The sequence below is a fragment of the Camelina sativa genome, chromosome 8 (genome assembly GCF_000633955.1).
Source record: "Camelina sativa cultivar DH55 chromosome 8, Cs, whole genome shotgun sequence".
Classification (NCBI taxonomy): domain Eukaryota; kingdom Viridiplantae; phylum Streptophyta; class Magnoliopsida; order Brassicales; family Brassicaceae; genus Camelina; species Camelina sativa.
Window position 1 is genome coordinate 3,968,437 of NC_025692.1, and position 23,750 is coordinate 3,992,186.

The 23,750-nt window shown below is 35.6% G+C and overlaps 6 protein-coding genes across 7 annotated transcripts; 2 read left to right on the top strand and 4 right to left on the bottom strand.

Moving 5' to 3' along the window:
* On the bottom strand, window positions 6–2,418 carry LOC104709186 (maltose excess protein 1, chloroplastic; the record flags this gene model as incomplete). Its single annotated transcript, XM_010425838.2, has 8 exons — window positions 2,042–2,418; window positions 1,752–1,925; window positions 1,329–1,619; window positions 1,105–1,194; window positions 563–664; window positions 353–471; window positions 192–254; window positions 6–105 (listed from the first exon to the last, which is right to left on the bottom strand). Coding segments are annotated over exons 1-8 (1,218 nt in total), but the record flags the coding sequence as incomplete, so codon positions are not given.
* Window positions 2,682–7,392, top strand: LOC104706050 (phosphoglucomutase). 2 transcript variants are annotated; one of them, XM_010422177.2, is made up of 18 exons: window positions 2,682–2,792; window positions 3,277–3,480; window positions 3,682–3,748; window positions 3,943–4,123; window positions 4,340–4,392; window positions 4,621–4,709; window positions 4,826–5,056; window positions 5,179–5,243; window positions 5,381–5,441; window positions 5,513–5,630; window positions 5,702–5,783; window positions 5,885–5,957; window positions 6,030–6,091; window positions 6,316–6,411; window positions 6,486–6,640; window positions 6,713–6,809; window positions 6,908–6,985; window positions 7,064–7,392. In XM_010422177.2, exons 1-18 carry the CDS (start codon window positions 2,786–2,788, stop codon window positions 7,169–7,171), a joined length of 1,827 nt encoding a protein of 608 aa, XP_010420479.1. In that variant the 5' UTR covers window positions 2,682–2,785; the 3' UTR covers window positions 7,172–7,392. The 2 variants fall into 2 exon arrangements, with proteins under 2 accessions (XP_010420479.1, XP_010420480.1); XM_010422178.2 differs by lacking the exon at window positions 3,277–3,480 and having other exon boundaries at window positions 2,683–2,792.
* On the bottom strand, window positions 7,415–9,172 carry LOC104706051 ((Z)-3-hexen-1-ol acetyltransferase-like). The gene is made up of 2 exons (XM_010422179.1): window positions 8,711–9,172; window positions 7,415–8,496 (listed from the first exon to the last, which is right to left on the bottom strand). Exons 1-2 carry the CDS (start codon window positions 9,149–9,151, stop codon window positions 7,552–7,554), a joined length of 1,386 nt encoding a protein of 461 aa, XP_010420481.1. The 5' UTR covers window positions 9,152–9,172; the 3' UTR covers window positions 7,415–7,551.
* On the bottom strand, window positions 9,579–11,501 carry LOC104706052 ((Z)-3-hexen-1-ol acetyltransferase-like). The gene is made up of 2 exons (XM_010422180.2): window positions 10,827–11,501; window positions 9,579–10,610 (listed from the first exon to the last, which is right to left on the bottom strand). Exons 1-2 carry the CDS (start codon window positions 11,268–11,270, stop codon window positions 9,711–9,713), a joined length of 1,344 nt encoding a protein of 447 aa, XP_010420482.1. The 5' UTR covers window positions 11,271–11,501; the 3' UTR covers window positions 9,579–9,710.
* LOC104706053 (peroxisome biogenesis protein 19-2-like) lies at window positions 12,252–14,534 on the bottom strand. The gene is made up of 5 exons (XM_010422181.2): window positions 14,204–14,534; window positions 14,056–14,095; window positions 13,553–13,838; window positions 12,547–12,863; window positions 12,252–12,464 (listed from the first exon to the last, which is right to left on the bottom strand). The coding sequence occupies exons 1-5, from the start codon at window positions 14,247–14,249 to the stop codon at window positions 12,419–12,421; spliced, it is 735 nt and encodes a 244-aa protein (XP_010420483.1). The 5' UTR covers window positions 14,250–14,534; the 3' UTR covers window positions 12,252–12,418.
* LOC104706054 (protein BOLA4, chloroplastic/mitochondrial-like) lies at window positions 14,421–15,687 on the top strand. The gene is made up of 3 exons (XM_010422182.2): window positions 14,421–14,812; window positions 15,054–15,121; window positions 15,420–15,687. Exons 1-3 carry the CDS (start codon window positions 14,495–14,497, stop codon window positions 15,559–15,561), a joined length of 528 nt encoding a protein of 175 aa, XP_010420484.1. The 5' UTR covers window positions 14,421–14,494; the 3' UTR covers window positions 15,562–15,687.

Genomic DNA, 23,750 nt, shown 5'->3' on the forward strand with positions numbered 1-23,750 from the left:
ACAAAAGTATAATTGGAAGGATAATCAAAGAGAGTCTGCCAACCTATCCATGAGATCAAACCAATTGTAGCTACCGCAAAGAATGACTTGCTGGTGCAGTTAACCCTATGGACAATACCAAATTATCGGTAAACTCATGGACTCAAGACATAAACCACCATTCAAGAAGAGAGGTTTTCAAAGATTCTTACATGTATAAGCACAGGATGTTTCCATATCCATAAAAGAGAGTTGCCCATAACGAACCAGTGAGCCTGCGTCACGGTTTAATGAATATCAAGAGGCTTTGTTACTATGGGTGAATATAGTTTAAGCTGCAAGGGTTTAAATTGAGAAAGCTTAGATTTATTACCACATCAAATCACGGATAAATAGTGCTCGTGGGAGCATAAGACCGTTTCCCATCATCGAGAGCAACATTGTGATTGACGATAAGCCTTTTATGTTGTCCGGGTTTAGGAAATTTGTCCACTGCAATGTAAAAGAACATCAGATATCCAATAATCAAAGAGCAGTAAGGATAACGTTCAAAGAAAGAGAGAGAGAAAACGCGCTGTTGTACCATTTGGGAAACTGGCATCCACATGAACATAAGAGTTGCGGTCCATCCAGATAAAGACCCGACAATGCTAACACCTTCCTCTGAGAGTTTCCCAGTTCGAGCCTGAATTCTTACCAGACGAAAGTTAAGAGCAAAGAAGCATAATTTCATCCAGATAAACAAATTGTTTAAAACAACTACACATCTTAACAGTTCAAATCATTTACAGCGGCCATCATCATTTCTATAACTAAAAACTCCTATGTCTCCTGACATGGTGGTTTTGTTCATAAAATCCCAAAATAAAACAATTCAGAAATTAGCTCAATGCAAGTCAAGGTCCAGAAAGTTTAAGAATGCAGTCAGCGTCTGGAAAACAACATCAGTTCCCACAACCACGATTCTGTCGATGGCTTAGTTTCCAGTCAAGTAAAGGTTTTGAAATAATCTCCTAGAGGCTAGACTAGAGTGACCAATATGACTAACCAATGCAAACACATTACTTTCAGAGAAAATTCTGGCAAGAAAGTAAAGCATAACTTTATAAGTATTTGAACGCTTACCATAATTATAGCCGCTACAGCAATAGCAAAAGCAGTTGTCCCAGGCAAGATACTGTTTGGTACAAGGGGGACAAAAGTTGACCACATGATCTGCAATTTCATATTCAGATTAATATAAACATGTGTCTGCTTCTAATGCCTTTGGATTACATGTCAAAATAGAACCCATACTGAGGAAGAACCCAAAACTTCAGGGGGAAAAGAGTAGTAAAGGAGAGATTTACTTGAGGAAGAACGGAGAGTCCACCAATAGTGATAAAATCTTCCCAGAGTCCCCACAAAGGTTTGCTAAGCTTACCGAAATAGTACAAACAGTTCAATATGAGACCCATCGTAATAACAACTGAAGTAGCAACAAAATACTGCATAGGCATAGCTTCAGCCATCGTGAGCTGAGCAAGGACAATGTGAGTAGAGACCACTCCGAGCGTTTGCACTATAGCTGCTTCTTTTTCTCTCTTCTTTGCAAAATACGAAAGCAACGAAAGGTTTCCTAACAAACCAACCAACATTCCCTGTATTCAAAAATGGTGCAGTTTCACACTCAATAAACAGAATGAAATTTCATAAACGAAATCAAACTTATCTGTGTATGTATACATAATCTAAGAGTAAAGAGTGTTCTCATGGATGAAGATAGTAATTACCAGCCATGGAACAGCAGAAAGGGCGGTGTTGTTTCCGGCCAAGAGATTCTGGGAATTGAGGATGATCTGAGGCAATTGGAGCATAAGAAAGGGAATGTTTGCTCCACCGGAGAACTTGGCCGTCCATGAATCCCATTCTTGGTATTCCTTTAGTTTCCCAAAACCTGGAGCTCCCTTTGAGATCAAAATCAAAAACATCCAAAATTAACAAAATTCAAAAGTCCTTACTACACCTTCTTCACTTACAAATGCAAGTCATAATAGCACAAAATTAATTTAAAACCTCACACCTGCTGATTCTCGTGAGGGAGGTCCGAGTCAGAGTCAATTGCACGAACAGGAACGAGTCGGCGAGTCGAAACAATCGGATTCCGCCGAGTCAGAGTTAAGCCATTGACGCCGGAACCAGAGACAGCACCACCACCGTGTATACACGGACGCTTCAGCAGCGGCGGCAAGCGGGAGATGCGGGATGTAGAAACGAAGAGAGAGCTCGGAGAAGTCGAGAATAACAAAAAGCGGTCACCACCACCAAGACCGAGAGACGTCGCGATAGATTTAGCTTCCATGGGAATGGGAAGAATTATTATTATTACTACTCTCTACCTCTCTTGTTTTTTTGGAACAGGACAGGACAGAGACGAACAAGCGAAGAAAAGGGTATATCAGTGAAATCCAAAGAGACTGATGATGAGTTGTGTTATTGGGGGAAGTGTAGTGGATTCATGCCACGTGGATGTTATTATCGTAAATTGTAGCCCCTCTATCATGTGTTTTGTTTGTAGTGATCCTAGATTAGCTTCGGTCACCGTCGTCGAGTATAGTAAAAGTAATCTGTGTAAGGGCTTTCCAAAGCCCATTATAACTACTGTGTTGGGTTAGCCAGCCCACTTTGACGTTATTGTCAATAATAAAAAATATTTCACCAACAGGCAACAACTTACTAACACAATCGAAGTCTCTCAGGCAAGCCTTCTTCTTCAATCTTCATCTTCCAATCTCCAAACTGAATATCGTGAGCTCTAGCGTCTCCAATGGAAGGTAAACTATTCTTTAAATGATTTGCTAAGTTATTCGATTCCATAGTTGGATCCAGTTAATTGATTTCTCTAGTGTGTTTTATTGATTTTTTCCGTTTTGCATCACAAACAAAAATCTACTGATGATCAGAAACCTGTTTTGTAGCTTCTTTCTGTAAATTTCACTTCTTTTTTTCTATCAACTGTGCATTTGTTGACTTGAGATCATTTTAAGGCAACTTTTATGATAAGCTCCAATGGGATACGCTGGTGGCATTGGAGGAGTGTATATGTAGAGATTTGTAAATATTAGATATAAATGTGAGAAAGCTCTTTAGGAAGTGGTTATGGGGGAGGTGAGAGAACTCCAGAAACTCTGTTTTTGAGAAATATTGGATTCAGTTTTCATTCGATAGCTTAAAAAGCCTATCCCTTTTTTATATGTTTTAAAGTCGAGAAACAGAAATAGAAGTATGAATTCTTATGGTGAGGTTTTTTTCTTTCAGGGAAGGTTTTACAAAACTTTAATGTAGTACAGAGCTGCTACCTACAAAATAAGCAGTTTAAGACACGATTCCAAAGCCAAACCTCTGCTTTACTTCCCTGTCCAAGAGGGAAGCTTTCATTGCACCTCAGTTCTTCCATGCGTTCCCACACTTTCTCTAAATACCACTCTGCTATTTCAAAGCAAACTACTTTTTACTGCAATGGTCCGTTCTAGACTCTTGATAGGCTTCAGCTTGTCCACTGATTCCCGCTTTTGCTTTACTTCTTTACTTTTTTTAATTTTCTTGCCATCAGCCCTGCATTCTGTATGGTTTCCTTTTGATTCTTAGATACATGATGTGGTGTTTCTCAATTCTCGTTCTCTTGTTTATATTGGTTCCTTACTTTAGTTCTTTCATTTGCAGCTGCTACGTCAAGTGCTACTGCGCCGTCTCTTGACAAAATTGACTTTCTGAAGCTTCAGAACGGCAGGTGAACTATACTGTACATCACTTACGAGCTAAATTTTAGTAAATTATCTCTGTTCAACGACATGTAGAAAATACCTTATGCATTTACATTTTGGAATGGTTCCACTTCGATGTCTATTTTGTCTTCAAGAAATATAATCATGTAAGACTTCTTCGTGTACCCTAGTTCACTCACGTTACACTTCTTTTTCCCAGTGATATTCGGGGTGTAGCGGTCCCTGGGGTTGAGGGGGAACCTGTAAGCCTTCCTGAACCAGTTTCTGAAGCCATAGCTGCTGCTTTTGGACAATGGCTGCAACACAAGAAGAAGGCTGAATCCCGACGTTTGCGAGTATCTATTGGCCATGACTCTCGCATATCTGCACAAACCTTGTTGGTATGAATCTAAATCCTTCATTTATTGGACTTTTTCCATGTGGCAATTGTTGAGATTCTGAGTCTTTTAAATTTTTACCTCTATGTGATTGGTCGACCTTTCTCTTTATCCTCCATTTTTGCCCAAGACGTTTTTTTCACTAGTGGAACCACTGTCTCTTTATGCAATTTGGAATAAGTAGTTTTTCCACTGGCAATTCCATTGTTTATTTTGTAGGAGGCGGTTTCTCGAGGTCTTGGTGTTTCTGGATTAGATGTTGTTCAATTCGGGTGAGTGATGACTAGCCTTTGTTGTTCTGGAATATTCAATTTAACTGGATGTTGTTACAAAATTATATCCCCATGTAACTGGAAGCGATGTAACAATCAAGAATTTTGATAACACTCTTGTGTGTAGGTAGTGTTGCTGGGTGGTCATATGGTTGTTTGAATCACATTTCCAATTTAAGTAGTTATTGAAGCACATGTCTTGAATATAGGTTTACGTTTGTTTTGCAGACTAGCATCAACACCAGCAATGTTTAATAGTACATTGACTGAAGATGAATCGTTCTTGTGCCCAGCTGATGGAGCTATCATGATAACAGGTACATTATTGATTTCGATTTTCATAACAAGTAGTTTTTCTCTTTATAGTAGTCATCATTTAAGGAGACTTTTCCGTTTTTTACTTCATATGGTATGATGCTTTTATTTTGAGCAGCAAGCCATCTTCCTTACAACAGGAACGGTTTCAAGTTCTTTACCAGTGATGGAGGGCTTGGGAAGGTAGATATCAAAAACATTTTAGAGCGAGCTGCAGATATTTATAAGAAAGTTTCTGATGAAAACCTGAAGAAATCACAAAAAGAAACTTCTATTAAAAAGGTTGACTACATGTCAGTATATACATCTGGTCTTGTAAAGGCAGTTCGGAGAGCAGCAGGAGATTTAGGTATTACTCCTTTGAGATATTTGTTTTTCATGAATTCTTGTCGTATAATAAATAAAGTTCTGAAGTTATATTTATCTGCTGCTAATATAACTACCTTAATTTATGGCGTTTCTGACTCTTAGAGAAGCCTCTAGAGGGATTCCATATAGTTGTTGATGCTGGAAATGGAGCTGGAGGATTTTTTGCTGTAAGTTCAGTGCTCATGTTTCTTACTTTCAGTTGTAGGTGATAGGACGTGAAACTGAATTTTCTGTTCAGGCAGTTTGTTCTTTTAATCCAATTACTTGTTCGCAGTTGATTGTTTCTTCATCTGAAACCTGACAGGCGAAGGTGCTTGAGCCTTTAGGAGCAATTACTTCTGGCAGTCAGTTTCTGGAACCAGATGGTAATATCTATGCCTATGAGTATATCTTGGCCTATTTTATTTAATAGTTGATTAAACTTTCTAGATATCAGGTATGTTTCCAAATCATATCCCTAATCCGGAAGATAAGTCAGCGATGGAAGCTATAATCAAGGCTGTCCTTGATAATAAGGCTGATTTGGGTATCATCTTTGATACTGATGTTGATAGGTAGTAACTATAGCTATCTCTTTTACTTGGAAGAATTTGTTAGATTGCCTCTTACGAACAATTTTATGAAGGTCTGCTGCTGTGGATTCAACTGGCCGTGAGTTCAACCGTAATCGTCTTATTGCCTTGCTTTCGGCCATTGTTCTAGAGGAAGTGAGATTATCTAACCATTTCACCACAACCGTGAAAGGGTTTCATATATAATGTATAATAACTGAATTTTATATCCTGATGTTCTTTCCTTGTCCATCCAGCACCCTGGCACAACTATTGTTACAGACAGTGTTACTTCGGATGGTTTGACCACATTCATTGAAAAGAAGCTTGGTATGCCAACAGTTTACCACCATGTTGTTCTATTTTTTCTGTGAAATTTTCACTGACCCAAACGTCTTACAGGCGGAAAGCATCACAGGTTCAAAAGAGGCTACAAGAATGTCATTGATGAAGCTATTCGCTTGGTAATAAATCTTGATGATTATAGAACTCATGCTTTGGTGCCAATTGTTGTTAGATATTATTTAAGTTGCGCTAGACTTGATACAGTGTCTAAGAGTGTTAATCATAAAAAAGGGTATATTAAGTTTCACTTGAGTTAGATAAAGAAGCTATACATTCTAGTTTACTCCTCCTTACGGACAGTTGATATTTGTTATCTAAAATATGAGTTGTGATGTGACGCCAGAACTCGAACGGAGAAGAATCACATCTGGCTATAGAAACCAGTGGTCATGGAGCTCTAAAAGAAAACCATTGGCTCGATGATGGGGCGTATCTCATGGTTAGCTTATTTTCTCAATTACATGTTTGCTAAGGACTGAAGAACAGAAGAAAGAAACTGAAGTTTGCCTACAGGTAAAACTCTTGAATAAACTGGCTGCGGCCAGAGCTGCTGGTCAAGGGAGTGGCAGCAAAGTTTTAACAGATCTTGTTGAAGGACTGGAGGAGCCCAGAGTGGCTTTAGAGCTGAGACTTAAAATTGACAAGAATCATCCCGACCTTGAAGGAAGGTATGATTGATGACTTGGTAACTAGTTTTTTAACTTCATTTATTGCAGTTCACTAACCACTGCAAAATGTAGAGATTTCCGGGAGTATGGAGAGAAGGTCCTGCAACACTTGTCGAACTCAATAGAAACAAATCCAAATCTTAAAAGAGCTCCAGTTAACTATGAAGGGGTGAGTGTTAAATTGCGTTCTCCCTAACATCTGCCAGGCAGATTCTGCCTCCACTGCATAATATAATTCTTTCCATCTCTTTTTAAACAAAAAATTAGATCCGCGTTTCCGGCTTTGGTGGATGGTTTCTTCTCAGACTTTCTCTCCACGATCCTGTTCTTCCCCTTAACATTGAGGTAAACATGATATTTATAAAACTTGACTTTAGTTAGGTAGCCAAATACTCACTCGAATTCTCCAATTGGTGGACACAGGCGCAGAGTGAGGATGATGCTGTGAAGTTAGGCCTTGTGGTAGATGCAGCAGTGAAGGAGTTCAATGCTTTGGACACCTCTGCCTTGTCCAATCTCATTCACTCCTGAGGTACTTGGTTTCTCTACATTGTCCAGTAACTTCCTGGTGTTTATTGTTGTTTTCTGGTCCAAAGATGAAAATCCTATAGAGTCTTGTTTATAATCAAGAATATACCAAATCACCTTTTGATCTTCGAAAACCAAATCATTTCTCAATCTTCCAAATCCCCCAAGCAACAAACTATTAACAATCATTGCATTGAGGTTATCAATAAAGGAGTTTTGTAGCATTTGGTTTTGGTCCCTGATGGAGATTGAATTAGCCCCAACTCTCAATTTTCTCTTGCTATTATACATTAGGACATCATATGATTTAAACTCTCCACATCTTATGATAGATTAACCCGATTGGAAATGCAGACACCTAGTTCTAAACCTCAGTAATCATTTTATAGAGATGACAATATCAATTTATTTGGGCTTTTGGTTCCTCCATTGGGTACAAATTGACCGCTAAACACACTCTCGAGCTCTTTCACAAACTTTTGCATCGTCTTCTCTGGCAAACAAACCGGTACAATGATCCCTATCTCACCATTTCTCTTCTCAGCTGAAACGTAGAAACTAGAGCCTGGAAAATCCGTAACTCGTGCCTTCCCAATACCACTGTAAACCGGTTTCCCCCATATTCCGAAATCGATGTCTGAAAAAATTCTCACATCCGATACCAAGTAGGCCCCGTCTGACGAGAAGCTTGGTCTTCCCTTCGTCACCATCAGATTCGCAAGCGATCGCATGTACTCTTCCGTCACACTAGATTTCGCTTCTTTTACTAGTCTAAGAGCAAACTCTAACGGTTTCTTAGTTAGTTCTCCAGCGGTTGTGATTGCGACCGGGAATGCAAACGCGTTTCCATAGTATCCTGGAGACAGCGGTGAGGTTTTAAGCTTAGAACGCGCGTTGACGATGAATATGAGTCGCATCTCCTTGTTCGGATCAGGTTGTATAGCGACGGTGCGATAACGCCATAGGAATGAAGTTAGTGTTTCCATATCCGTGCTGCGGTTGACAAGATTCGGAGGGAGGAGCCTCCGTATTGCGGACATCTCCCTGTGGCCGAAGAAGAATGACCGGTCTACAAGATCGTCTCCCTTACCGCTGTGTTCCGTACTTATTACCCGCATTTCGTCATACTCTCGGTGTGCGTGTGACACACGCAACGGGAGTGTAGCGCTAAGACGGTGACGTTCCCACACTGGAGGAACCGTAGGGGCGTGATAACCCCGGGCGAAGTCGCACATTGTTTTGAGGAAGAGCGAGAGACCGACGGCGTCAGACATTGCGTGGTTGATACGGACGGCAAAGATAAAACTGCCACATTTCAAGCGCGTGACCTACACAAAATTATATGATCACTATTACCACTCCAACATATTTTTCACGTAATAACGTGAAGTCGAACATATTGTTGTCATTTTGTTATAAAAAATATAGTAAAATAACATTCTATGAAACATAGAAACTTAAGAGTAAAACTGGAAGAAAAGTGAACCACACTTGATTTATATTTGTGTATTTGTAAATGGATCCTTAGTGAATTAAACTGACCTGCATGAGCATCAAAGGAGTGTTGAGCACTTCACTTGAACCTTCGACGTCAAAAAGAAGCTCTTCAAAGCAAGGGAAAGGAGGCTTAAGAGCATCCTTCTCTTCAAACTCTACAAGCGTCACGTCAGCATTTGCCTCGATGAACAAAACGCCTTCACCGGTGCAATCCACGGCGAGTTTCCGGTTCGGTCCTTCGCGAAGCCTGCCGGCGAACGGGTAGTAGTAAACAAGCGTCTCGGCCAGGGCTCTCCGTATCACTGCGACTGGATCGGAGTAAGCTTTAGGGTTGTGTCTATAGAAGAAGATGGTAGGAATGTGAAATCTTAGTCCTTCTTGGTCGTCGATGTCAGAGAGGAGTTTGAGCTCTCTCGGTGTTGGATTCGCCGGGGAAACTAACTCTGGCTTCTGCCGGTGAACCTTGAACGTCAGAGATCCGGACATTGCGGGCAGGGTGAAGGTCCGTTGCTGGTATAGTATTTATTTTATGGTTACAAACTTATATAATGATCTCAATATATAGAGTGAGGGAGAGAGAAAAAAAAATTACTGCAGCACACATTCGTTTACAATTCTTTGATTACCTACCCTTAATTATATTCATGTATACAAATACTAATTAATTACTGCACACATTTGTTTACTTCTTCCACTATCTTTAGATTAAAATTTTGTTATAATTGCCCAACTTTCTTATCTTATCATTAAATAAATCCAGGACGTTTGAAAATAGCTTGTGTTGATTAAATTATTCCCTGTACGTTACTACGTGGCTTTGAATTTATCTTCCGAGAGTTAGAAAATAAACAAAAAAGTTTAACATTCCTTTTTTTTTTTACTCAAAAAAAAGTTTAACATTCCAAATGGTCTATTCATCCACGGTAGTCTGCCTTGGCCCCTAGCTTTGGTTTTGAAAAGTCGAAATTTGTTATAAAGTATTATGAGGATGTACAATCCATTTCTTGTGCTAATTAGAGCTTTTGGCTTTTTCGAACTGTTTAATTTACAAGATATGGAAATTGGAAAACACGCCCTCGAGCTCTTTCACAAACCTTTGCATCGCCTTCTCTGGCAAACAAACTGGTACAATGATCCCTCTCTCACAATTTCTCTTCTCAGCTGAAACGTAGCAGCTAGCCCCTGGAAAATCCACAACTCCGGCCGTCCCGATTCCACCGTAAACCGGTTTCCCCCAAATTCCGAAATCAATGTTTGCAAAAATTCTCACATCCGATACCAAGTAGGCTCCGTCCGAGGAAAACCTTGGTCTTCCCTTTGTCACCATCAGATCCGCAAGTGATCGCATGTACTCTTCCGTCACACTATATTTCGCTTCTTTTACTAGTCTCAGAGCAAACTCTAACGGCTTCTTAGCTAGTTCTCTGGCGGTTGCGATTGCGACCGGGAACGCAAACGCGTTCCCATAGTATCCTGGAGACAGAGGCGGGGTTGTAAGCTTAGAACGCGCGTTGACGATGAATATGAGCCGCATCTCCTTGTTCGGATCAGGCTGTATAGCGACAGTGCGATAACGCCAAATAAATGACGTTAGCGTTTCCATATCCGTGCTGCGGTTGACAAGATTTGGTGGGAGGAGCCTCCGTATTGCGGACATCTCCTTGTGGCCAAAGAAGAATGACCGGCTTACCAGATTGTCTTCCTTACTGTCGTTGTCCGTAACAGTTACCGGCATCTCGTCATACTCGCGGTGTGCGTGTGACACACGCAACGGGGCCCTGGCGTTCAGAAGGTGACGTTCCCACACCGGAGCAACCGTAGGCGCGTGATAACCCCTTGCGAAGTCGCACGTCGTTTTGAGGAAGAGCGAGAGACCGGCGGCGTCGGACATTACGTGGTTGATACGGACGGCAAAGATAAAACCGCCACATTTCAGGCGCGTGACCTACACGAAATTATATGACTGAGATTAATGTTACCTAATAACGTGAAGGCGTACGTAACATTATATTTCCATTTTGTTTTATAAAACATAGGGAAAAAAACATTATTTGGAATACATAAAACTCCAATAGTGTTCATTTGAAGAAACGTAAACTGAACTTTGTTTATATTTTATCTGTGTATCTATGATGGATATTTAGTACTTAGTGAAACTGACCTGCATGAGCATCAAAGGAGTGTTGAGCACTTCACTTGAACCTTTAACGTCAAAAAGAAGCTCTTCAAAGCAAGGGAAAGGAGGCTTAAGAGCATCCTTCTCTTCAAACTCTAAAAGCGTCACGTCAGCATCTGCCTCGATGAATAAAACGCCTTCACCGGTGCAGTCCACGGCGAGTTTCCGGTTCGGTCGTCCGTCCCGAAGCCTACCTGCGAACGGGTAGTAGTAAACCAGCGTCTCTGCGAGGGCTCTCCGAATCACTGCGACTGGATCGGAGTAAGCTTTAGGGTTATGTCTATAGAAGAAGATAGTGGGAATGTGAAATCTTAGTCCTTGTTGGTCGTCGATGTCAGAGAGGAGTTTGAGCTCTCTCGGTGTTGGTTTCGCCGGAGAAACTAACTCTGGCTTCTGACGGTGAACCTTAAACGTCAATGATCCAGACATTACGGGTGAAGGGATTTGCAGCTCCGTTGCTGAGATACTATTATTTTTATGGTTACAATTTACAAACTTATAATGATCTTGTTATATATAAAGAGTGAGGGATGGCTGCACATATGCATTAAAAATAGTTATTGCAGCACACATCCGTACCCGTAATTAGATTCATTTACGTATACAAATGGTCTCTGTTCTTATTCACGGGAATAGTCTGCCATGGCCCCTAGCTTTGGTTTTAATTAAGATGTCGAAATTTATGTACAAGAGTATGACTTATGAGGATGTACCCATCCCTTTTCTGTTAAATAGTATTGAAACTGTTCAATTTTCAAGATATAGAAATTGAAATGAATTATAATCATGTTTCGTTTTATAAGGGACATGATTTTCTCTACTCATCCGTATTCGTATTTTTTTTTTACTAAGTATGAATTGGAAAGCTTTGATGGAACTTAGTATTTTTCATCAAAAACATGTTCTTATTAAACTTAGTGTACATCTGTGTGTGTGTGTGTGTGTTTTTTTTTTCTTTAGAAAAAGCTTTGATGATTGAACCCGTATATCAAACCAGGTTTATAAGCATGTCCGGACACATCTATTTCAGTTGATATTGAACATGTGTTTGAAACCAGGATCAACTTTTTGTAAGTTTTGAAATAGCATTTGTTTCGATTCTGTTAAACATCATGGACACATCTATATCACACACAACGTTCACATGTTTAGAACCCCACATAATTAATAGTTTTGGACCACCATGTCTACTTGTAGTACGAATGATTATAACTATTAAGAAGCATAAAACCATACAAGTTATTTGCTCTACGTTGCCTCTTTGACTCTATCCTCTATGAACTATTGAACACGCGAGACGAATTGGATGAAGAACGGATCATAACTTTTACGCATGAGGGTCAGACATTACTTTTGTTTTTCAATGAAATTCGTCTTATTTATAAATTTCAAATATTTGTTTCTTTCTCATTGGCCTATTCATTTAGAGATTTTATATTATTTCCAAACTGAATAAACCAAAAGAACCTGAACCTAACCAAACAGAGAATAACTGTAGTATTCAGGAAAAAAAAAACACATGGTCTCCAATGGCTGGACAAGTGCCAAATAGTTCTAAAACTTGTTTCTTCCTTCCCTCACATTACACAACAATTTGGTGAAGACTCGAGCATATCCGGAGACCTGTCAACATATATACACAAACAACACTCAGTCCCATTGGTCATTAGAGATCACAGATGTTACGATGAGGAAGAAGACTTACATTTGGCCTAGACTAGCGAAATCAAAGCCAGGATCCATCTCTTGTACTATATCACTCGGTGGCTGTCCACACTCTTGCATTTTCTGCATAATCTCCATGATCTTGGTCGAATTGTTTGGTTCGTTCTCATACACCAAGTTGAGTTCTTTGATTAGTTCATATTGGCGCGAATAACGTTCGAATTCTTCCTTGTCTAGACTGGTTTCATGCTCTTCTAGCCATTTCGGGTATCTTGCGCCTATCTCTTTCATTGGTTCGTGAAGAATATCCTTTGATAATAGTTGTTGCATCATCGTGTCCACTATCGACTCCAAGTCCTAAAACCAAACAGGGGAATGATCAGACCAAAAATCATAAAAACAAAATTTCTTTCAAGTGGTTCTGCAAACTAATTCTCATCTTGAAGTGCGATTTTTGGATATTATTGTCACAATCCCTCATATGAAAACAGCCATTAATGCTACTTTGGAACAACCTCAACTAGATGAAACTTTAGCAATAAAGAACATTACATCTCAACTCAGTTCAATGGTTTGAGATAAAAATTAGAAGCATCGTAAACGATAAAATGGCATCATCGCTCCAAAGAATGTACTAGTTACAACAATAATATAGATACTAATAAACTTCAGATAAGATGGAGGAAACAGTTATACCAAATAATAACCACTATGAAGAATAATAACAATCAAATCAAACTGCCATCAGTAATGGCAAGCAAGACCAACAAACATTAAGCTGAAACGAAGAAAAATGAACAGAAGCAGGAACCTAATCAACCTTGATATACATAAGTAAAAGATAACCAGAAATCGGATTTACACAAAGAAAACCAAATCCACCATAGACTTCATTAGTACAGGTCAAACTTATCTTTATTCCATGAGAGAATATCACCTAAAATATAATCATAGCACTGGAATCTAAAGAGAGCATAAAACTCCTAGATAAGTATAGCAAGATATAGAATGCAACAAGTAAAAAAACTCAGTTTGTGTATCCTTACGTTAGAGCCAGCAAGATCCTCGAATTGCTTGATCCAATCTTCGACCATAGCATCATCACCTGTAGGCTGCTTGTTCGACGACAAGGACTCAAGTCCTTTCACAGTTTCTCTGGTTTGTTCCCTGAGTTTATCAAGAGCCTCAGCAACATGGTCATCTTTTGCAATCTTCTGTTTTCCTTTCTTCTTGCTTCTCATATCAGGTAACCCCATTCCAAGACCTTGAACCCCACTCGGCAATGACTCAGTCTCTTTTTTATCACCATCTTGTTTTACTACCCCTCCAGCTCTACACAAATCCAAAAAGCTAATCAAGACCCCCCAATTCCCACACAAAAAACATAACAAATCTCTACTACTTCAGGTCCAGAACTCTAAACTCAAAATTTCACAATAGGTAAACCAAAATCTCAAGAACATTCTCAAATTTAGAGGTAAGTAAAGTAGCTAACCACATGCCATAGGTACAACTAGATAGATAGATTGCAAGGAAAAAAAGGAGTAACCTAGGAGTAAGATTGAGATCCTTAAAATCATCCAAAGCGCCTGAGAAAGTACACACACAGAAACAAAACAAAAAAAAACCCAGAATTCTCAATTTTAGAAAGCAAAATCATCAATCAAATCAAACTTGGGGGAGAGGGAAATTATTACTATCGAGAAGCTCGTCTAAGTCATCGGTGTGAGTGTCGTTGGCCATTTTCCTCTAGTCTCTCTCTCCCTCTTCGAGAGGACTTTAGACAAAGGCGGTGGCGTTTCAATTGATCATTCCGATACATCGACTAATCACGATCAAGTTTAAAGGATTCGATCCAACGGCTCACATTAAAAGAAGAAAATGACTAAAATGACCTTCAATTGTTTTTTCGCGGAAAGGCCCAATTAAAGCCCATTACATTAACATCAGCTCTCTCTCTCACAGCTCTCTCGAGTCTGACTGAGCCAATGGCGAACACCTTAATGGCGACCACACGACCACACGTTCTTCTCTCTTCCACAGGAGCGAGCCTTCGTCTCCTGTTTCAATCTCCTAAGAGACCCTTCGCTTCGTTCTCAGCACCTCTCGTTGTGAGAAGCTTTAACTCAAGATGCGTAAGCGCCGTTTTGCCGCCGTCGTCGTCGATTTACATCAACAGAGTTTCTAGGGTTTCTTCTGGGTTTGGAGTTGTGGACATACGCAGCCGTGATTTCAGTACCAGATCCTCTCAAATCAACGACGCTGGGTCTATTGACCTAACCCTTATGCAATCCATGGAGCTAAAGGTTAGATTTTTAATTTATTTCATTGGTGGTGGGTGTGTCAGTGTCAATTTTAGCAACATCTGTTACTCTCAGTAGCTCACAAATGTTGATCAAGATTAGGGTTGTTATGAATCATTAATGAGGGAATCTTGTCACGCATATGATTACAAGGTCGATTCGTTTTGTAAGGTTTGATCAACACATGTATCTCAACATGATGAGTTGTTTTATTTTTTGTTTGCTTGGCTCTGTGGCTGTGCAGATTAAAGAACAATTGAATGCTGAGTCGGTTACTGTAACGGATATGTCTGGCGATGGACGTCATGTCTGGTACCTACTCTGGCTTTTAGCCAGTTTTATCTCCCCCTTTATGATTCGTTTGTTACACGTTGCTCAATTTGTGTTTGGTGTAGTGCTTGTTGAGTTTGTGAGACATAGAAACTTTCACTTTCATATACTAGATAAGTTCTTGTAGCTTTGATCGGAGTTGGGGTTTCTAAGTTAGTACTTAATCAAGAACTGGTCTTATCAGCATAAACAGAGTAGATATGAATCGAGATTTAACTTGTCGTATTAGATTTGCTTCTATGACTTAACAGCAGAGATTGCTTAATGTCTGTTTTGGTAGCATCAATGTGGTATCATCGGCTTTTGAGGGACAATCTGCGGTGAACAGACAAAGGATGGTCTACAAAGCCATTTGGGAAGAGCTTCAGAACGTAGTCCATGCCGTTGATCAAATGACTACAAAGACTCCTTCAGAAGTTTGAAATGAAGCCTCAAAGTTTGAAACATTAAAATGCCTTTCAATATCTATTATTAGTATTTGATTAGCAGCGGACAATGCTGTTTGTTTTAAGAAATAATTTATTAATTGAAATACATTTTTGGATCTTTTTCTGTTTCTTGTAAGTACTTTGATTGATTCTCTTGCGACTGGCAACGCATGTTATGCATTGGAGCGGTTGCGATTACAAATGTTGACATCTTAAATCGTTATAAATTAAAAAAAAAAAAATTTAGTGTTTGTAGTAGTGGAACTTCTTCGACAAAACCTTGTTATCTTTTAGTGTTATATATGATTGATTATGGTAATAAAATATTATCTTATAAAAAAAAATTAGTACTAAGGAAAAAATTAAATTTCAGATACATTATTTTTTAAAATATAAAAATCAGTTGTGTTATAAAATTAAATCTGATAAAAAAAATCATAAATTTAATTTGACGTCCAGACGAGGCAAATCAAACTGATGACCTCACATATCCTAAACCATTTTCTTTGACCATCAGAAAAATGAAACAATTTTATAATCATGAATTTAACTCGTTTTCATATTTAATTGATCGCTACCACCTATGTTTTCGTGTTTTTTATTCAATGTTTTCTTATTCTTCATATTCTTTTTTGTCATTTTCATTGTCAAATTTTGTGTTAATTGTCATCGTAACTTTTACCGTTTGGTTATTCATTATACTTTTTTCTTCTTCTTCTTCGTCAACTTCTTCACATTCTTCCACTGAAAAACCTTTTTTTAGACTACCACACAACTTGTTAACCCATCAAACTCCAAGAACAAAATCAAATAATAAACTTGGACGCTTGATAAATCAAGCTTTCCTACTCATTCTTTGTTGGAAGCATATTAATCTTATTTATAATGGTTCTGAACTATTGTCTAAAAAATTTCTAGTCGATGTGGGATATTGTGCTTAGTTCTTTGATTTCCATAAATTTAAAATTTTCTTTTTTCTAAAAAATTCTGTAAATTTAATAAATGTTAATGAATGACATGTCAAATCATGATAGGTTGTATAAAGTAATTATTAATATAGAAAATTTGGAAATTGTATAAAATGTTAATAAGTGATATGTCAAATTTCTATTGGTTGTTTAAAATCCTATGTGGACGGCCTTAGAAGCTTATAACTCCTATTTTTTATTAATATAGATTATTATTCTCATTTTTCTTTATGCTAAAACCTCTTTACCTTTTCATAACACAAAATTTTCACGAAGCTCTTCCTGGTTAGGATTATTGATATAACTAATGTTATCTTATTAGATATTCACCCGCGGTACACCGCAGAGCTATAATTATGTTTAGGCATGCATAATATAATTTATTTATTATTTTATTTAAATATGTAACTAATATGTTTTATATTTTTTAAATGTATGATAGTTTTACACACTAATATATTTAATTGTGTTCAAAGTTTTGATTGTTGTTGGAATACCATTATTCTATAATTCATATTGACCTCTGTTTATAGCATTATTATATTGTTATAAATTTATAATATCATTTGATTTGTCTTATAATTTACTATTGTCAACAANCAGTAACCCCTTGAACCGTAACCGTATTTAAACGTAACCTTTTAACCATTTGTTAAACGGTTCTGGTTAAAGTTACAAAAATTTCTAACCATAACTGATGGTTAATAAATTTTAACCGTGACAACCGTAATCCTGGTCATGCCTATGTATAGCTAATAAAACATGTGTGTTTGTCGTCCATCTTTCTTCTTTAAACCTCAAAATTTGACTCAAACATCAAATTAAGGTCTTGCAATGTCGATCCTTCTTCCTTAAACCCAAAAATAAAAAATTAATGAAAGAATATCAACTCATCTATAAAATCATACACAAAAATATGTTTTATAGCTCATAAGAAATAAAAAGCACAAATATAGATAAATAAGATAATTTATGTTTTGCATCAATATTTATAATATTTAAAACTTTTAAAAGGTTCAAATTAATTTTCAATATTTATAATATTTTAAACTTTTAAAATTTAAAACTTATAATATTTAAAAACTTTTTAAAAGCTAAGAACTTTTAAAAGTTTAAATATTTATAATATTTAAACTTTTAAAAATTTTAAACATTATAATATTTTTTTGAAACTGTTTTAAGTTTTAATTTGATCAAATAAAAAATCAGATCAAACCAAATAAAAATTTTAAACTTGGACGCCTGATAAATCAAGCTTTCCTGCTCATTCGTTGTTGGAAGCATATTAATCTTATTTATACTGGTTCTGTACCATTGTCTAAAAAATTTCTAGCCGATGTGGGATATTATGCTTAGTTCTTTGATTTCCATAAATTTAAAATTTTCCTTTTTCTAAAAAAATCTGTAAATTTAAAAAATGTTAATGAATGACATGTCAAATCATGATAGGTTGTTTAAAATAATTTTTATATAGAAAATTATGGAAATTGTATAAAATGTTAATAAGTGATGTGTCAAATTTCTATTGGTTGTTTAAAATCCTATGTGGACGGCCTTAGGAGCTTATAGCTCATACTTTTTATTAGTATATATGTTTATCATATCTAAATTTTTATAGGTGATAGTATATTATTAACTAAACCAAAATATATATTTGGAATTGTGAAAATATATTTCTATGTATGAAGAAAGGTTTTTTTTTAAAAAAAAAATCTTTTAAGTATGTAATCGGTTTTATGATTAACACATGTTATACATTAGAGCGGTTGTGATTACAAGTGTTTGATGTTTTAAATCGTTTTTAAAATAATCAAATCAAATTTAGCGTTTGTATTTTGTGATGGTGGTGATTCTTTTTAACAAAACCTTGTCATCTTTTATCAATTATTATAAGTATTTTATTTAACAAATGTATTAAAAAACTAAAATATATTTAGATGATAAAATATATATATATATATTCTTAGATGATAAAAAAATATATATATATATATATATATTCTTAGTTGTAATAATATATTTATATGCTTGCTTTCTTTTTTGTTAAAGTATATATTTATAACTAGATTATGACCCGCCCGATGTGCGGGTGTAGAGTTAAAAAAAAAAAATTAACAAAAAAATATAAAGTAAATACTTTTAGTAAGTAATTATCCTTAAAAGTAAATAGATACATTGAGGTGTCCAATGTGATATTTGGTGTAAAAAGTGTGACTCCGCAGTTTAGACTATTAATCATGTTTTCTTTGAATGTCCTCACTCGTGTGAAGTTTAGGATTTATCTCCGACTCCTGTCTCGTCAGAGGGTTTTCCATATGAGTGATCTTGATCAACTTCTACAATTATCATGGATTTTATGGGCAATCTGGAAGATCATAAATAAAAAGTTTTTCAAGGTTTAGAGATCGAGGCGAATGATATAATTGCTCAGGCTTTGGGCAATAAGTTAATTTGGGAAGAGGCGCTCTCTTTTACGGCGGTCATGTCAGCTCCATCTCCGTTTTTAGATGTCCAGGTTTCTTCACCTTATTGTCAGATTGATGGTTCTTGGAAAGCAACCAATGTGCATTCAGGATTAGGCTGGTGGTGTTGTGTTGGTGAGGAGCGAACCTTGCTGTTGGAGGCCAAGTGTCTAAGACGAAGTCTCTCCCCTGCATTCGGAGTTAGAAGCGTTGTTGTGGGCCATGGAGCGGATACGTGCTGCAGGGATCGCTTGTCAACATTTCGAGACTGATTGTGCTAAGTTATTCACTATGGTGCAGTCCCCTAAAAATTGGTCGTCCTTCTCCAACCTGCTCGATGAGTTTAACTCGCTGGAGTCCTTCCCACTATTCTCTATCTCTTGGATCCCGCGTGCATCAAATACGAAGGTGGATTGTCTTGCTCGTGCTTCGTGTTCTCTTATCTCCGAAGTTTCTTTTGTAAACCCCTTCCCTCCGCCTTGGGCAACTAACTGAGGAATTTCCTTTTAACTTATTGTTTGGTTGGAAAAAAAAAAGTAAATATATACACTTTCACTTAAAGAAAGTAGTTGTACATGAGTTCAAATTTATTAAAATAAAATAAAATTTAACAAAAAGTATATACTTAATTTTCATAAGTAAATACACTGTATAAAAGTAAAAAAGATAAACTTTTAGTTATTGAAAATAGTTGTTTTTTTTTGTTGCTATAATACATATTAATGTATATTCATTTACAAATCTACTATCTACATTACTACCAAAAGTGTATTTGTACACACAAATATATTTTATTGTTAAAATATACTTTTTAGGCCCTGTTCGGAAGCATGTCGCAGCGACAGCAGCTGGTGACTGGTTTTTTTTTCCTTTTCTTTTTCTTATATGCTAGTTTTGTAATTATGAGTATTTTAAGGGTTATAACTATAATTTAGAAAAGTCCAACAAAAGTATCGATTTTTATGCCGGAGAAGAAGACACAAGTTACAGATCTGAAAATTTCTCGGTGGCTTTTAAAATCCAGCGACAGTCGCTGTTTTCAAAACAAAGCTTGTAAAGTGTCGCTGTTTATTCCAGCGATTCCAAAATCTTCAAAATCAAGTCGCGCAATAGAAATTCAAGGGAGATGAAAAGCAGATGAAGGAGAAGGACAAAAATTATGTCTCCAGTCGCTGTCGCTGTGACCTTCTCCCGAACAGGGCCTTAGTCTTTACTACTATCAACAAATTATCTTTATGAACACATTAAATAACCTATTATATGTCTCTTCACTTTAACATTTTTATAGTTACAAAAACACATACGTTAATCTTACATACTCCTATCTTATATATTATAATTGCAGTCTTTTTGAATAAATTATTTGATTGGTTGAAAAAATATTAGACGATCTATTTTTATTTTATTTTTTATTTTACTTCAACAATCTTTTTCTTTATGTAAAGATGAGTGTTTACATTTTTTTTAGAAACATTAATTAATTGTATAATTTTTACAATCATTTTTATCTTATATAAAAAGTAATCATTTTTCTTGTAAAATAAGCAACTTAAAATTATAATAAATAAACAATATTATAATTTTGAATTTTATGATATATATATATATATATATAGTTTCCTTATAATGATATTTTCTAGTTTTTAAAGCTGTTTAAATTTTATAATTTTCGTGTGATTGCCTTTTAATATTTTTAACTTGTTAAAAACAAACTTTTGTTTTACATTTGGAAGTTTACAAAGGTTTTTTTCTTTAAAAGATTTTAAGTAAAATTAGGTTTTACTTTTTATATAAAACCTTTTTATGGTAGGTGTTAAATTTTTATATTTTTATTTTTAAAATTTTTTAATAATTTTAGAATTGACATATGTCATCATCTGAATGATACAATTGACAATTGTCACGATCTTGTTAATGAGTAACTTTGATATCAAATTTTATATAATAAGATTTTATATGGTTGATTTTCTAATTTTGTATCTAATCGTAGATTCCATCAACTAGGCAAAAAGTGTCCCGCAAACCTGGATTTTGTTTATAGCCATTATCAGCTTTAACACTCACTTCACTTGGTAATTGTTATAACCCGTCCATTTTCTCAAATTCCCACATCCGTAGTTACATGAACGAACAGTTTTTGTTTTTTGTCGGTTCTTATATTAATATTATGCGACTACAGCTGAACTTAGTATTGTTTAGTAAAAATATATAGTAGTAGTACAAAGAGTTGTATATTTTAACAACTTGGAGCAAAAGTTCATTTAGCTCCAATTATTACAAGTACACAGCTTTGGAAACATAGTAGACACATAGATAACACAGCTAGCCCATCATGTGGTTTTTACACAATGAGTGGTATTTTACAAGGTCTAGAGAAGTGAAAAGGAGAAAATGAAATAATGAACAGTGTGTAAACACAAAGATACGTTCATGCCTTCATTTTCACAACGAACATAGTTACATAGATAACAAAAATAGATTTATTCATATATACATATTCCTGTAGAAAAACACTACTTGAATATTCTAAACCACACAGCACTTTATCACCTTTGTTATAGTTCTTGTTGCGGGGATAGCGTTTACATCGTCCAAGTTTTGTCTTCTCGATGGACCTGAAGGTGGAACCAGATAACACTCTACATTTTCGGTAGGGTTCCGGTCTGGTGGTACTGGTAGTGTTAAAACATTTCAGGAACCTGTGTGTTTCTCCGGTAGTTTTTCCATGAAGGAGGAGAAGAAAAAGAAGTATCGTTAGTAATAGTTGTGAGAGAGACATTGCTAGAGACTAGAGAGAGAGAGCTCTTGTAGAGAATAGTTGTCTCTCACTAGTGTTATATATAGAAACAATAACAATTTTTTTGTGATTTTGTTTTTTGTTCTTTAAAAATTGTTTTTGTAACGCTTGTAACTTTGAGCAGAATTTAGGGGTTACAAGTGTTTGTGTAAGTAAAAAAGCAACTCTAACTAATGAGAGTGACTTAAGTTACTTTGCTTTTTCATTCTTGAATCGAACCTTTTCCTGACTTCTTCTTACTTATAATTGCATTATATATTTTACTAGTTTACTAGAATCACTGCAAATGAATCTAGGTTTTAAGTTCAAGTTACAAGTTTTTTAAACATTTGGTTTTCAAAGACAAAACTACATAATTAGTATAATCAAATAGTATGAGTGGAATAATCAATTTAGTACGGATAAGCTATATACTGTTTTGGTTTCTGTATGTGTAGCCTTGTAGGGCTTTTAATTAAGTAAATTTTGTACGATTAAAAAACTTTAATACTTTAAGTACAAAAAGAAGTGATATTTTTAGAAATTATCAAAGCATAAATTCTAAAATTTTAAAGCATAAACAATAAAACTTTAATTCCACTCCAAACTCCATCCTGGAGCAAGAAAATCATCTTTATTTTCAACTACAAAAAGAGTAATGAATAGTTTTCATCTTTACTGAATCTCACTCTGTTAGAGGGTTGATATTTTTGATACATAAAATAGTTTTTAAATATGAGATATTTTCATTTATAATTAAACAATGATTATTAGTTGTCTAGCAATTAAATTAAACTATTTATAAAAAAAATCAAATGGTTTATCATTTTAAGAAAACTAATTATCTAAATAATTTTAAATTTTAAATGCAAAAATGAAATGAATCTAATTAACTCAGTTTTGTGTTTTTATGCCTTTTATTTATCTATGTTGTGACATGTAATTTATTTGATAATATATTTTTAGTGAAACTAATCATTCATTTGAATTATTGCTAAAAATAAAACAAGTGGGTAAAAATTGTACTTTCGAAAATTCAGGGTGTTATTAAATTTCAATTAAGTAAAAAAATAATGGATTAGGTTTTTTGGATAAAAATTGAGCAATGGATTGAGGAAGAGCTTGCCCCATTTTAGAGTAAAACAAATAGAGTAATTGGTTGGAAATGCTCTAAAAATATGAAATCGTTAACCATCCTAAAACTTAAAGTCATAATCGAATTTTTTTTCCAAAATGTCAATTATCTAAGAGTTAACCTATTTATATATAAAAAAAATCTTGATAACTGCATTTTCCATGCATTTTAATTGTAACTCTCAACTTATTTTAAAATCTTATATATCGTTATTAGACTTAGAATATTTGGATAATATTTTGAAAAAGTTATTGGTCCAAAGTTTGATAGATTCGAGATTTTAAATGCTGAGATAAATAAATAAAACTTGTCTTATTCGAATCGATTTGTCAGCGATGGTTTCGTGTCTGAACTGAATCATTAGAACATCAGAATAAAATTATGTCAATAATTGATATTAAAGATTAAATTTTCTCTTTACGTTTCTTTTCTTTGAACAATGTTAAAGTCCAAAATTTGAGGATTATTCCGAATCTCCTTCCATGATAAATCTATCGAAAACCGCAGATCCATAATAAATGCAAAATGTGTCAAAAGTTGAATCTTCCAACGACCTTGATGTTTTTTCTAACTTTGAAGTTGTTGCTGCTTGAATTTTTTTTTTGACTTTTTTGAGTGATGATCTCAATCCACACCCAAACGCAGGCGATATCCACTTGGTCCCTAACATTTTGATGTGTTCTAAACAAGAACATCCTCGTGTTGGTCTTCTATCATAGTTACATTTTTCGCTCCATAAAAAATTTTAATATTTACTTTTTGTTAAGTTTGTCTATCTATTCGAAATCCGATAATTAAATATTTTGTATTACTTTATTTTTGTTTTTTGTGGATGTAATTGG

Coding starts and splice junctions, on each gene's coding strand:
- LOC104706053 (XM_010422181.2), bottom strand. CDS start 14,249: ATGGCCAACGACACTCACACCGATGACTTAGACGAGCTTCTCGATA. Junction 12,864..13,552: donor AGGATCTTGCTGGCTCTAAC/GTAAGGATACAC, acceptor GTTTGGTTTTAG/GACTTGGAGTCGATAGTGGA. Junction 12,465..12,546: donor TTCGCTAGTCTAGGCCAAAT/GTAAGTCTTCTT, acceptor ATATGTTGACAG/GTCTCCGGATATGCTCGAGT.
- LOC104706052 (XM_010422180.2), bottom strand. CDS start 11,270: ATGTCTGGATCATTGACGTTTAAGGTTCACCGTCAGAAGCCAGAGTTA. Junction 10,611..10,826: donor CTCCTTTGATGCTCATGCAG/GTCAGTTTCACT, acceptor AATTTCGTGTAG/GTCACGCGCCTGAAATGTGG.
- LOC104706050 (XM_010422177.2), top strand. Junction 6,092..6,315: donor TTGATGAAGCTATTCGCTTG/GTAATAAATCTT, acceptor ATGTGACGCCAG/AACTCGAACGGAGAAGAATC. Junction 6,641..6,712: donor CATCCCGACCTTGAAGGAAG/GTATGATTGATG, acceptor TGCAAAATGTAG/AGATTTCCGGGAGTATGGAG.
- LOC104706051 (XM_010422179.1), bottom strand. CDS start 9,151: ATGTCCGGATCTCTGACGTTCAAGGTTCACCGGCAGAAGCCAGAGTTA. Junction 8,497..8,710: donor CTCCTTTGATGCTCATGCAG/GTCAGTTTAATT, acceptor AATTTTGTGTAG/GTCACGCGCTTGAAATGTGG.
- LOC104706054 (XM_010422182.2), top strand. CDS start 14,495: ATGGCGAACACCTTAATGGCGACCACACGACCACACGTTCTTCTCTCT. Junction 14,813..15,053: donor TGCAATCCATGGAGCTAAAG/GTTAGATTTTTA, acceptor GTGGCTGTGCAG/ATTAAAGAACAATTGAATGC. Junction 15,122..15,419: donor GGCGATGGACGTCATGTCTG/GTACCTACTCTG, acceptor CTGTTTTGGTAG/CATCAATGTGGTATCATCGG.